At 38.1% G+C, this 14,167-nt stretch overlaps 1 protein-coding gene across 1 annotated transcript; it reads right to left on the reverse strand.

Moving 5' to 3' along the window:
- Positions 1-2,515: 2,515 nt before the first annotated feature.
- Positions 2,516-14,095, reverse strand: LOC121629527 (guanine nucleotide-binding protein G(q) subunit alpha-like). Its single transcript, XM_041969150.1, has 8 exons — positions 13,805-14,095; positions 13,412-13,568; positions 10,410-10,594; positions 7,101-7,255; positions 6,779-6,907; positions 4,764-4,893; positions 4,114-4,267; positions 2,516-3,927 (listed from the first exon to the last, which is right to left on the reverse strand). Exons 2-8 carry the CDS (start codon positions 13,545-13,547, stop codon positions 3,737-3,739), a joined length of 1,080 nt encoding a protein of 359 aa, XP_041825084.1. The 5' UTR covers positions 13,548-13,568; positions 13,805-14,095; the 3' UTR covers positions 2,516-3,736.
- Positions 14,096-14,167: the final 72 nt, after the last annotated feature.

A 14,167-nucleotide genomic window follows, 5' to 3' on the forward strand; every position in this document is an offset into this window, starting at 1 on the left:
CTTTCAGCTCCATACTCTCTTGGGCAGCTGAATTTGAAACTCCTCTGCCACTTTGATGGAAAACAAATTGGAGGTCTGCCAGGTGCAACATAATGTAGCCCACAAAATGTGTTTCTACCTACAGCAGTGATTTCAGAGTAATTTAGTCCAAGATCAAGTGCTATCAAAATTATCAGTCACATTTTCATAAGGTTAAACAAGGGTTATTGCTGATCCTCCTGCTGAACTTGCCTTATATTTCAATCAACTGACAGAGGCCAAAATACCACAGTTGTATTCACAGGTTAAGACTTTCAAGAATTTAAAACTAGGTGTGAGATGACCCTAGTGCAGGACTGTTCAACCCTGGCCCACTAGGGTCACTGAAATGCAGGTTTTAGATGCTACAATACCCCTGATTCAAATTAAAGGAATCCAACATCTTGTGAGGTTCTGCACACGACCCATTAATTTGAGTTATGTATGTTGAGGCAAGGAGACATCTACAACCTACAGAACAGTGGCCCTCACAGGCTGGAGTTGAATAACCCTGCGCCAGTGACACAATCATCCCAAACCTGTTTCTATAGGGTGTGCTGTCTTCATTGGAATGTTGTAAGTCTAACATTGGTGTTAGACTTACTCATCATCAATCAACATTATAAAATTCATTTATGCTGTTCTTTTGTCCAAATTACCCAGCTTACTTACTAACCAGGCTAACCAGGCTTTGGGCCTCTTAGAACCTGATTGGATACTTAAAGACTTGGACAAATCCTCTAGTTCACCTCTCAAAAAACAAATAGGGTTGTCTCTGTTTGTTGTGCCAAACCATTTTCACAGACTATTTGAGACAGGAGGATGAGTTCAGATGCACTTAATATTGTAATTAACATATTTCTACTAAACATGAATTAAATATTCTGCACACTAGCAGACGTTCCCTTAAGAAGAATGCAGTCAGCATTATCTCACCTGTGCCCAATTTTTTTGGAATGTCAGAATGTGTTTTATACTTTGAAAGTGTTATCAGTCCATTGCTGTGAATATTAGTTGCAACAGTTATGCAGTTAGTTATTAAACAGACCCAGATAATTGTTAATAGTTTATTCTTGTTTTTCCGTAGCAGAGATGAGGGCAGTTTAGGCAGGGTATTATGTACGACTAAGGTGAAATTATTTTGTTTAATATCAGACATGATTTTATCTTTCTACTGCAGCTCATTCAGTGATGCACTCACAAGCTGTATTAGCAACTTCTTTACTAAGCCCACGATGCCCCTTTTTAGTCTCTTCTGCCATCTTTGCTTTTCCATGGTGGTCTCTAGCCATGTTTGTCTCATTTGTGCTGACAGGTGGCGACGTTAATGTGATTTCTAACATCCGATATAAGCACCCAAAAATGCATGTAAATGTAAGGCTATTCCAATAAATGACACTTTGGTGTTTTAACAGGTTTTGGTCCATTCTTAAATATTGCTGGCAGTTTCTGTAAAATTGTGAAGACAAGTTTGAAGAGATTTTAAATTTCGTATGGATATATCATTTCTGCATCCAGGCCTTGAAATGATGGCAGTGATGGTGATGTGGTTCTTCTAGGAGTTAAAACGGTAAAGAAACAAATGAAATGTAAAAATATAAAGAAAATAAAAATTTTAGATTAAAAGCATAGATGCTAGTATTCATAAGTAAACATATAAGTAATTTATCTTTATAGCCACCCATTTAATAGAGTAATTTTTTCTCAGGTTGCATAAAGATCTCTGACCAGGACAAAGACAAAGGACATCTGAAGAGGTCCTGGACTGTCTGCTTTTCAGACCATAAACAATAATCCTTTGGTCCCTGTGGGCTGTGTTCTTTTTAGATTAGGTTTTCTTCCAACTAATGCCATCAAATCCCATCAGACTGGTATGTGAAGAGTTTGGAAGTGAGGTGAACACCTCACAGACACTTTTCCATGTTTTTTAGGACTCTGTCATGCAGTGGGTGGTTGATAATGTAGAAGAGCTCTGTTGCTGTGTGGGGGGTGTAATTGGTTTACAAAAATTTTTGTTTATGTAGGTGGCAAGTGTCAAAGTAACATTCCCAGCAGAATGTTGCATTGCAGTATTCAGCAGTTGTGATTACATTTGTCAGGGGCTTTAAAATTGTGGCTGATCAGTATAATTATGTTCTTATTTATCCCTCTGCATGAATCTATCATTTTTACAGATTCTATGCTTTTTGAATAAACCCTGAATACATCATATGATAATAGAAACACTATTAGAGCCCCAGGTGTACTTAACTGTCACCAAGATGTTATTTGCATCACCGATACAGTATATACAAAACAATTACTTTCATCTTTCATAGCTCAAGAATTATAGGTGGAATTATAAATTAGTGTTGGTTCCAAAAGTTTCTTGCTCCAGTTTGTTTCAACAATTTTCTTGAACTGTTTGCTGCAACAAAGACAAACACTTGAATGACAAACCATCAGTGTGTTATAGCTCATTTGTAAACACAAGCGAAGACTGAGAACCAGAGCAGAAAACGAGCAAACAATTTATTTATCCAATCACATTTAAAAACATTAAGACAGCATTAAGATACTGCAACAACACTAAAAGTACCCATAAATTAAATAGTACAAATTAGAGTGCAATTAATTTTACAAGAGAAAAAGCGTTGTGCAAACATTAGCACGGCAGCTTTGCCTTCATTATCTTTTTTTCTTTGTGCATGTGATACCCTTGATCAGCATAATTTAGAAGCACGAATGCACTGATTTAATCCCTTAGAGATCCATATTTAATAGCTTCCTCTTTAACAGGTGACCATTTAGCACTGGCCTTCATGCAAATAAAAAAGACAAATAACCACAGCAGATTACTCTACCATGTAATGTATACACAATGTATAAAAAATAAGCTTAGAGGTCTTTTAGCACATGATTTTTGAGTTAAGAAAACTGCTTAAAAATCAGATTGTAAAGTCCCTGAACTGAGAGGGTATGTAATTCTACTGTACAGCTTTGAGTCAAGAGTTGAAAACACTAAATATGACTTTTCTTTTAAAGAAATGGGTCAAAATGTATTAATGACATGGCCACAAAAAAGTGTTTCTTTAAGCCACAAGTGAAACAAGGTTAAAGAAAGGATCCAATTATCTCGACATAAAGTAACAATACTACAAATCGTAGAGTGTTTCACTATATATGTCATTAGTGTTAATTATTATTTGTTCCCTTTCAGTTAAGATGAAAACTAAGCATTTCAAACAGTTGTTAACTTTAAAAGATAAGACTAAGTTGGTTTAGTGATGCGAGGTGCTGCAGTGCAGTTAGTCAACATTCACTCCACACTTTCCCTGAAGGGGAGATCTAGCACATCGCAATTCCTCAAAGGCCTGTGAGGCCACTAAAATACTTTTCTCCCTCTTAATCCGTCTGTGCATTTACACTGTTACAGCTCAGAATGACCACAAAGCGCTCCATAATTTCAGAGTGAGTGCTATATTAGCCTCCTCGGCAAGGCAGCACTTTAATTGGCAGGTCACACTTCGTAATAGCCAGAGACATCCATTTTCAAAGAGTCTAACACGAAAATTTGAAATGCATCAGTAGTACGGTCATTTGATGACAAGCTCTGAAGCTTCTCAATTTCCTGTTTTGGATTATAGTGTAGAGCAGCAGCAAACTGAGCCACTGCAGAGCCCTTCCTGACTGCCAGCTGCACAGAGCCGATTAAATTACAGCGGCAACACCAGCATTTTTAAACCAAGTTGTGGTCCTCCAGGTTGCCCTGCAAGATGTGGTGCTTCACCGCGCGGAAGACAAATCGAATGTTGTCCGTGTCTGTGGCACACGTGAAGTGGGAGTAGATAATTTTGTCCTCGTTTGGATTGAGACTGACAAACATGTCCAAGATGAATTCTTTTCCTGCTTGGACGTCCCGCTGGGGACCTGGGAAATATAAACAAAGGGCCAGAACAGCAGATGGAAGTTACTGGAGCATTGTCAGCAGTTGCAGACAAATTCAAATGGCACAGTGTCAGTTTATTATCAGTTCAATGCATACTGGCATTGCTGGGCCTATTCATTGGTTAGACCAAGTTTTGTTTTAGTGTTGCAGTCAAATTTTTCTCTTACCGTTGTACTCAGGGAAGTAGTCGACCAAATGTGAGTGCATGATTTTTTCCTCCAGCAGGTCTATCTTGTTGAGGAACAAGATGATTGAGGAGTCTTTGAACCATTTGTAGGTTATGATTGTCTTAAACAAGGCCATGCTTTCCTCCATTCGATTCTTTGAAAAACACATGCACATCAGTAGAAATATTAAATAAGACACTGACAGCAGTTCTTCAGCAGTGATTGTCTGTGTGAGCAAATTCAATTGGCTGTAATCTCATCAAGCCTTGCTGAGGTGCCCTTTGCTTAACAGAGTAACTAAAGAGCTCCTCCTGCAGGTGAATAACATGAACTGCCATGAAGAATTGTGCAGATGAGGCTTTTAAGTGGGACCACAGAGAGAGAGAGAGAGAGAGAGAGAGAGAGAGAGAGAGAGAGAGAGAGAGAGAGAGAGAGCAGGACTGCTGAAATCTGGGTCATCATTTCCACCTATTACGTTTGGTTTAAACAAAGGAAACAATGCCGCTTTGTGTCCCTCACTGACATTTTTTTTTTCTTTTTGTATCACAAAGTAAGCCTCTTCTTCATCCCATGCACAGAACAGTAAGATATTGTACTATACATAGGAAAAGATGGATTTGTTTTACGGCCCACAGATGCCTGTTACTCACCTCACTGTCAGACTCAACAAGGACTTGATCATACTCGCTAAGTGCCACCAAAAACATGATCGAGGTCACTTTCTCAAAACAGTGGATCCACTTCCTCCTCTCAGAACGCTGGCCACCCACGTCCACCATCCTGCAGCCACAGGTGTGAGCCGTGAATGAAGGACAATTCAAAGCATACATCTGGAGACTAGAATTGTATATGTAGGCAACAAAATATATGATTAGAGATGAAAAAATAATGTAAAAGGGAAAGCAGATGTTAGCCACTTCTTTTTTTTTTTTTTTTTTTTTTTTAAGGGACAGCTTTGGACTTAAAAAAACAGCATATTTTTATATTACATAAGTGAATTTAGCAGAAACTAATTAAAACTTTCTTTAATGTTTGCAAATATTTCACTGTAGGTGCAACTGATATTTAAAAAATTATCTCAATGTAACTTGTTATATAGACAAATACACCCACTGTACATGTCTCATGTCTGTAAATATATTTTACCTACAATGGTAATCGTAAAACAGTCAATAGACTTTATGAGTACTATGTAAACATCTTGAGTCACCACTTTTTCTTTTAATATTTGACTTCCAAGAGGCTTGCATGTAATCTTTTTAAGTGATCTTGAGTCACAAGTTTTACTTCGGCTTTGTTTGCTTTTTTACTCCTATTCAATCAAGTTCTTCTACTTGAGGACAATAATTTTAGTGGAATGGGATTTTTTTCTGTTTTATGCAACTTAACAATGACCAATAGATCTTTCTAGCTCAAAGAATGAACTAGTGTTAATTCATTTTCTGCCTGTCACAAAATAGTCTCCATGGAAGGATTGCTGTCAAGGAGCAATGTTTAAGGAAGGGAAAGAGGGAGAAATGGCTGAGGTATGTCAAATGTCACCAGAACTGATCTAAAAATCATGTGTAACTGGTCTTTTGAGGGATAAATCCATCAACATTACTGAAGCAGTGTCAGATTATCTTAACAAACACCAACAAAAGGACGCCAACATCCAAAGAGGAAAATTCCATCAAGGAGCGTGGTGAGCTATTCCTGAAAACTACTTAAGAAATTACAGAAAAGTTCCCCTAACAGGTTTCGAGTTGTGTTGACAAATAAAGTTGGTCCAAATACTGACTTTCCAATTTTTTGAATTTTACAAATTCTGTCATTACATCAGTGTTTGGCAGCAACATACGAGTGGTTTACGGGATCTCTTGTTATCAACTCAGTCCTTGCATTACTTCAAATAAACTACCATTAAATGCAGCAACAAATCACAGGACAGATCCCTTTAAAGAGAGCTGTCGCTTGTCTTGACCCAGCAGAGCAGCTGTCTGTTAGCTGCACATTAACATCCTCAAAGCAATTTTACATTAAAGTAAAATCAAAACAAAGATCAAAATGTGATCTTATCAGATGCTGTCACAGTTGTAAAAAGTGACATCTGGTGAGCATGTAGCACTAATAGGAGTTATTTTAGTCAGCATTTCTGACTCTTTCTGCTTTCTGATGGTAGAAATAGGAAAGAAATGAGCTTAGTTGCAATAAAATACAGAATATAAGGAGAGATTGTGGGAAAGAAGCAAACAGATAGTAACTGCTGACATGAATAACATAAGGTAGGATACAAATACTTAAGTTTTCCGTAGTACTATTAAGTGTTATAATAATAAATATTCACCTAAATTACCAGCCAATGCAGCCATTCTGTCTGAAAATACCAGGGCATCACTTTTTGCCTGCATTACCTAGCCAAACAAATTAATCTGACTGCATTTTGTACTTATTAAAATTATTCTCTATTAACTATTTTGTGCTGTTATTGTTAAATACTCTCCACTTATTTAGTAAGTGCAAGTGATTTGCCATTAATGTAATTTCTTATCAATTATTATGGCCAACATAATCCATCAGTCAAAGTCTGATGTTGCGACAGCCCAAAATTTAGAGACATTCTGACCAGACATGTCCTCCATCTGTCCTGCTACAATGAAACCATTATAGCAATGAAAACACTCACCTGAACACCACACTTTCCAGGTCAAAGGGGTACTCTATAATACCAGTTGTAGGCACCCTGACCCTCAGGATGTCTTGCTGGGTTGGCAGATAAGCAGCATCAGCAATTCGGTCCAAGTCATTCAGGTAGCTAATGCCACAGGAAGATACAGAGTTAACAACATATAACTGCTTAATAAGATTTACTTTTTCACAGATAGAAGCTTTTCAACTTTTGTCAACAGCCTTAAAAGGAAAAACTGAACTTTAGTGTCCTGAGACGACTGGCAACACTATAAACTATTTGACAATGTCTGAGGAGTTATTAGTCTGTTTACACTCACTATTTGGCTGAGTCTGAGAGCTGGTATTCCCTCTTTCGACTGTAACATTCCTGAATCCCCAGGTCGTTCCACAGGCTTTTCAAGGCATCAACATAAGCATTTGATAAAGATGTGACTCTTTCCACATCCACCCTACTGACCATAATGGCGTTGGCCTGGACAGCAGAAAAACAACAGCGAAGTCGATGTCATTAAAGAGTTTCCTCAAGCAGGAAGTAATTCAGAGCCTGAGGCACACAACCAACACAGCACTGAAACCACACTTGTCCTGAAACAAATACAAAGATTTAATAGATGTGACTCCCTTTTTTTTGGTATGTCTGTTTGGGTTTGCAAACTGAAACCCCTCATCTGCAGACATGCTGTGCAATCGTTCAGCCAAATACCCTTTAAGTTTGGAGCAGCTTCATGCACATTTATGGGTGCACTTTTTTAGTCTGTTTTCTCTCAGTTGTGCTGCTGCAGACATTTTTGTTGATGTGCAGCTGTGTTTGATGTTTACATATTTTCTTCCACTTCTACACTGACAAAGCAGAATATCTGAACCCCTCATTATACTATCACTCACAAGCTGGGATACTGTGGGAAATTCCAGCGTTATGAAATGTGTCTTTACACACTATAAATGGGTTGATTACACTGTTGATTCTCGTGAAGCCATTACTGTGACAGAGCTGTTTGTTAAGTCATATATCTGCTCACAATGTAGAAGCAGCAAGAAGTTGTTTTCTTTTTCCTGCATGAATGTTATTGCTAAAAAACGCTGTATTATGCACACAACTCTTTCTTTGTAGTTTGAGTGCTCCACCCTTCACTTTGCTGAAATTATGGGACACGTTTAAAGCGATCCATAAAAAGATCTTAACAACCTCTCTCTTTTTTTTTAAATCCACCACCAAAAACCTCTTAGGAGGACTTTCTTGCAATTTATTCAAGGGGTCTTTAGGAAATATTCTTCAGGTTTCTTGAAGGATATTTCAATGCTCTTCTTTAGATAGTGGCTGCCTTTTGTTTTTTTTCATCCCAATGCAATCCCGCTGCATCAGTGATGGTGAAGTCTGACTTCTAGGAAGGCTGATAGTGTTCTATCCTATGTTTCTCTATCCAGGTGTGCTTTCATTACATTGCCAGTATGCTTTGTATCATTGTCATGCTAACAAAAATGGTCTTGTAGGGTTAACAAAATAGTTCTATGGTCATTATTAAATCAGTTTTGACAAGATGTCCCTGTTTCCAAGTCTCCTACTGCTCAAATGACCAACATTGCCAAAAAAAATTGTAAACTTTTGATTCATCACTGCATAAACCTGCTGTTGCTGATTTTAAGAACGGCTTCTTGGAGAGCCTTGACAACTATCTTAAGACCACTTTAAAATGTTACAAAGTCAGCTCCTAGGAACCAAAACATAAATAAATGGGAGGTGACGGAAGATTTTGGCAAAGGCCTGAATATTGGACACATATACCACCACTAAATCACCACCTTGATTTAACTAAGCAATTTACGTAAGGGATAATGCCCGACGAGGTGGCCATTATCATAAATTAATGGACGACGCGGAGGCGTGAACCGTCCTCTGCGAATGGTTCATGCCTCCGCTTCATCCATTAATTTATGATAATGGCCACCTCGGAGGGCATTATCCCGCTTATACCATGGTCCATTAAGAAAGAAAAAAATATTAAATAAATTATTAATGCGTTAATGTTGTTTTTTACTGGTAAAATCGTAAGTTTTTCACAAGAAGCAGCTGAGAGGACTATTTCGTTGTTACCAAGGTAACAGGCTCTGACACAGAACCTGCAGATCGGTCGGCTGCAGTTGTTATATTAGACCAGATCATTGGAGAGTAGGGAGATGATTGCTTAACGTTATGTTACGTGACAGAAAGTGTCATTTCAGAGGGCGGGTGCAGCTCTTACAGTTTGTGTGTGTCCAGAGGATGATGCAGCATTTTGTTTCAAACAGTCAAAGTCCACAGATAGTTTCCTACATCGTTCAATAAGCCTGCAGGCTGCTCTGATCTGGTGTCTGCTGCCCGGCATCTGAGTTTCTGTTGCCACGGTTACCAACTACCATTTAGTCAGCGCAATAACTTACAACAATAAGTCTATTTGACCGGAACTTCTTTCATAGGTGTCCATTATCAATTTTAAATGGACACCTTCCAGCCAATCAGAATCGAATATTCACCCAGTATAAGAGTTGCTTCAGTTGGTCATGTCAAGGTGCAGCAATATGAGGTCAGCTGACTACCTGAATATACTGAACGAGCAGGTTTTTCCATTAACTATTTTTGTTCTTCCCTGATTGCACTGGCATGTTCCACTATGGCAATGCCAGGATTAATCAGGCTCAAATTTCAACAGCGTTTCAGGGAGCATCAGACATCATTTTCACTCGCAGATTGGCCACCAGAATCCAAAATCTTCAGGATATGCTGAAGAGAACTTTGCACAGTGGCCCAACCTTTCCATAATCAACACTGGCTTTCATGGCAAAACACAAAAAATGTTTTGACGCTGAACTCACTGAAACAATACCACAGAAAATGTATGATGTAATCAAAGTTAAACTGGTCCAGCAAATAATTTGAGTGCATGACTTTTATTGGCCAGGAAATACATTTGGTACACTGCAGTGTATGACTGCTAGCAGAGAGCAGTGCACATGCACAATGCAATGTATTTACTAGAGATTTTTACACTGAAATTTAAAACACAGCCATTGGCTTCTTAATCTATCTGACCAATAAGTTATTGTCATTCCACACTGATATCTGCATGCTGAGTTAAAATACCATCATCAATCTTATGAGCTTCTACAGAGCACTGTCTCAGGAGAAAGAAAAAAATAAATTCAGCTGACATGCTGACTCAGACTTAGCTCTCTTTATCTGGGTTTTATCCGAACCTGGAGTTTTGACTGTTTTACTGTGACATATGGGTGTGTGCCAGCAAATTTGACTGATTAATGAGCTCCTGCTATTGGTGGGACAGGTGCAGATTCTTGTACGATTAATGAGGAATTTGCTGTCTTTACGAGCTGGCTGTGTACCATTATGTGTACTTCAAAAAGACAACCTCCTCCTTAAGTAGACAAAACTCTCGAGCAGCTGGATTGAAAAACTAAACAGTGTTGCAAATTACCAGAAGTGCTTCACCCACCATAAGTACACAGTAATACACACTGCAGTGGAAGTTAACCTTGCACATGCATCTCTGGGACAGTGTGTGGTAAAAACCTCTTACTCAATTTGTCTGAGCAATGCAGCATAGAAGAGAAACAGAAACAACTGTCTGGCCTACCTTGTTGTTTTCATACTTGTAGGGGATCTGTAATGAGTTCATGGCCTGGATCATGGCCTGCATGGCAGTGAAGATGTTCTGGTAGACGAGTCTGGTGAAACCTCGCTTGTCCTCGTCGGAGTATCCACAGCCATGGATGATCCTCATCTGTTTAATGAAAGTGCTCTTTCCACTTTCACCAGTTCCTAATCACCAACAGATACATAATATTACTGCACACATACAGTACAAAAGGTTTACAGAACAGGCCAGAAACAAATGAATTAATACAACATTCAAATACAAGTACACAACATTTTCCATCTCTTAAACTTTAGAACTTTTTTGTTTAATCCCAAACTCATTGATTCTCACTTAATACATAAATGCTGAACAAGTTTAGCTTTTTTTTTTTTTTTTTAGTCAAATGTGATTACATTTACACACGTAGATGGAATCAGATAGTTATATTTTATTTAATTAGTCATTTATTTATGGCATTTTTATGATTTTCTTCTCTTTTTTTTTACCCCACCTTTAAAGGGTTGCGGTTTTACTGAATTTTAAGGCATTTCTGTTACATTCTGTTTTCTCAGAAGTCGGTGATTAAATTATGCTTCACCCAAGCTGACAGAGTTCTAGTTAATAAAATGGAAAACCGCTGAATTTGCACAAAGTTCTGATATCGGTTGATAAGAAAGCATTATGCAGCATCTGGCATTAATGACAACAGCAGAGTAATCTTCACAAAAACAGGCTGGACGGTACTAAGGTGTGAGACTGATTTAATGGCAGAAGCGCAGATAAGTGTGTGTACCATGCCATGTTGGATTTTAAGGTCAGGGTTGGCATGATACTTTCCAAACAGGAGGCATGTTCCAGTTGAAATTTCCCATAAGAAACTTGGATATTCTGATTTCCCAATTCTATATCAGCTTCATGTTTTAGATGTTATGGCAATGCATCTCTTTAATATATAGCTAAGAGATGAACTCACTGATTTGCACGGGTTGCTACATGTTGTTGTGGTGGAAGATTGATCAGGTTGTCTGGTTGTCACGTGAGGAAGAAGTTATAACCATGAGAGCATGTCTTACTGAGTAAAGAGAAAACCTGGTATTTTTAAAAAAGAAATTCATTTGTAAGGCAAATAAACAAGAAAGGACGAAGGACGCAAGATAAATGTTAATGTTGTCATAAAACGGTGCTTACAAAAGAAAGACACTACAGTGACCAACATGAAGACCTTCATAAGAATTTGGTGAAACCGCTGACTCATCAGACGAAGCTGTTACATGGCTGCAAGGCTTGCTGTTGTGGAGTACATGTGTCTTGGTATTTAAGACAAGAGACGAGAACCAACATCCAGACAAGATCGTACTTGTCTGGATATGTTCTTTTAATTGGAACAGGATTTGGGCTTCAGCTAATAATCTTTCACAAGTGCAGACAAGTAGGCATATTGAATAAAGGCCAAAATCTCATCTGTATCCACTTTACCATTGATACGGTTAAAGCTCTTATTCTGGTTTTGGGCAAGAGCCAGGCCACACAGCACACAGGTTGCTAGTCCATCACAGGGCCAACTCTGGGACTAAAAACTCTTCACCATCACAATGATGTTCATTTTATAATCACAGATTAACCAAACATGAATTCCTTAATACTGCTGGAAGAAACAAGCATCAGGAAAACATGCAAACCTTACTGAGAAAGACCCCAGCTGACCAGCAGCAGGTTCAAACCTAAAACTTTGTAGCTGTTAGGTGACTTTCTGCCAAAATCTAAACACTTTCAGGATTATTTGCATCTTGAATTGCTTCCCTAACCACATTTTCATTTGGATGTAAAGTGATAAATGCGTCAGTTTGTTTACATCATTATTATTATTATTATTATTATTATTATTATTATTATTAATATTATTATTATTCCGACTTAATGTCACCATGTTAGATTTATCATTGTAAGCATCATGGAGCGCTGAAGTTAGTACTTAACCTAGTGAGTCCCAATTCCTCAGCACAACTCCACTACCAACCTGGGTGTAGATGAGTTCGAAAGCAAAAGTTAATGGTTTCAGGAATCACTCTTATGTCATCCTGGATTCACCTTAATTGCCCAAGTCCGGGTTGTACCTTTTGGAGGGTTTCCCTTTTACAGCACTACATTATTAACAGCTTAGTAGCTTATTCTCATCTCCCTTCGTCCTCCTTGGCTTGAAGAATAACATATATCCAGTATTAGTAAGTAAACAGAAAGAAGAAATAAAAAAAAAGAAAGAAAAAAAAAAGTAAGAAATGGTATTTATTTGAATGTTAGATATTCTTCCAGAAATATCTTTTGACTTTCTTACATGCCTCAACCCCTAGGTTGGGAAAAATAAGATTAAAATGAGAGACACTATATACATATCTAGCGTTCTTTTATGTGGTTAAAATGTAGTTCACACATCGAAGCATTAGTGTTGTAATAAATAGTAAAATCAGTCATGCAAATTTTTTTTAAGTAGTTTTATTTTTAGAAATTTTAATAATCTATTACTCCTGTTTTTTGGACTTTTTCTTGGGTAAGCATCTGAATACCTCCAAGTACAATATTCAGTGTTTAAAATCTAAACTACTTCTAGTAAACCAAGCAGGCATATTAACATATTAAAGTAGCTGTTACAGGTTGTTGTTAGATCCATGTTTTTTAAAGGCTCGATTTGATTTTTTTTTTTTTTTTAAGGAATTGAAAGTATTTTTAAGCCATTTTGAAGTATTTACACCGAAAACAATTTTAACTTCTTGCACTGTGCAAATCTACACACTAAACTACTTCAAGAATGAAGTGATATAAATTACCCAGATAAATTAATTTAAAGGATAAATAAACTCAAGCAAAACATTATGATCTTATCCTGCTGTTGCATACTTAAGAAACTTTGTTAGAACTCACTTGATGAATGAATACAACTTGCAAAATATCTGAATACTTCCGCCTGACTCTAGCCTACCACCGATGCGTACAGAGTCTCTCACCCAGCAGAAGGAGTTTATATTCCCGTCGGGAATCCTTTTTGTCCCTCCGGAGTTGCCTCTCAATCTCATCGTTGATCCTGCGAGCTTCTTTAGCCTCCGGGCTGAGGCAGCAAGCTCCCACAGAGCTCAGAGTCATTATTCCTGGGTAACACTTCACCTTCCAAGGTAGAGACACATTTGTAAAAATACAGTAAGGAGAAGCCCCGTATACTCTGTAAAAGGTTATTAAATCTAATTACTGCGTAAAACCGAAACACTTCTGGCTGATAACTAGATTTAGACAGTTTAAGGAAGTACTGGTACTCCCCATGCGCTTTGCATTACATTGTTCCTCCCCAGAAATGAGGAAAGTAACTTTGTGCAGCAACTTTTGTGTAGCAAGTCTTTACAAACCCTGGTGGCAGAGCTCCGGGCGTGGTGGGGTGATTATGGCGGAGTTAGTGCTTCAAAATATTGGAAAACGATAAACGGATGGTGGAAAATAATTCTCCAGGGGTAAACAAATGGGATCTTCTTAGTTTCTGTCTCTGCTGAGCGTGAAACTCGTGTTATCCTTCTCGGAATCCAGTTTACGATCTCCTCTCCTGGATGAAAACCTAGTGAGCAGTGTGTAGCAGGGCTGCGCTGTGACGGGAAACCGTGTGGGCTTCCCTTATTACATTATGGGAACATGTTTCCGGTGTTAACAAGCAGGCTACGGATGTACGAGACACAGCATCAGGTTGCATCTTCGCCTTAACTGGAAACACCTACAGT

The sequence above is a fragment of the Melanotaenia boesemani genome, chromosome 19 (assembly GCF_017639745.1).
Source record: "Melanotaenia boesemani isolate fMelBoe1 chromosome 19, fMelBoe1.pri, whole genome shotgun sequence".
NCBI classification, from domain to species: domain Eukaryota; kingdom Metazoa; phylum Chordata; class Actinopteri; order Atheriniformes; family Melanotaeniidae; genus Melanotaenia; species Melanotaenia boesemani.

Coding starts and splice junctions, on each gene's coding strand:
- LOC121629527 (XM_041969150.1), bottom strand. CDS start 13,547: ATGACTCTGAGCTCTGTGGGAGCTTGCTGCCTCAGCCCGGAGGCTAAA. Junction 10,595..13,411: donor ATATAAACTCCTTCTGCTGG/GTGAGAGACTCT, acceptor GTTGGTGATTAG/GAACTGGTGAAAGTGGAAAG. Junction 4,268..4,763: donor TTGTTGAGTCTGACAGTGAG/GTGAGTAACAGG, acceptor TGTTTTTCAAAG/AATCGAATGGAGGAAAGCAT.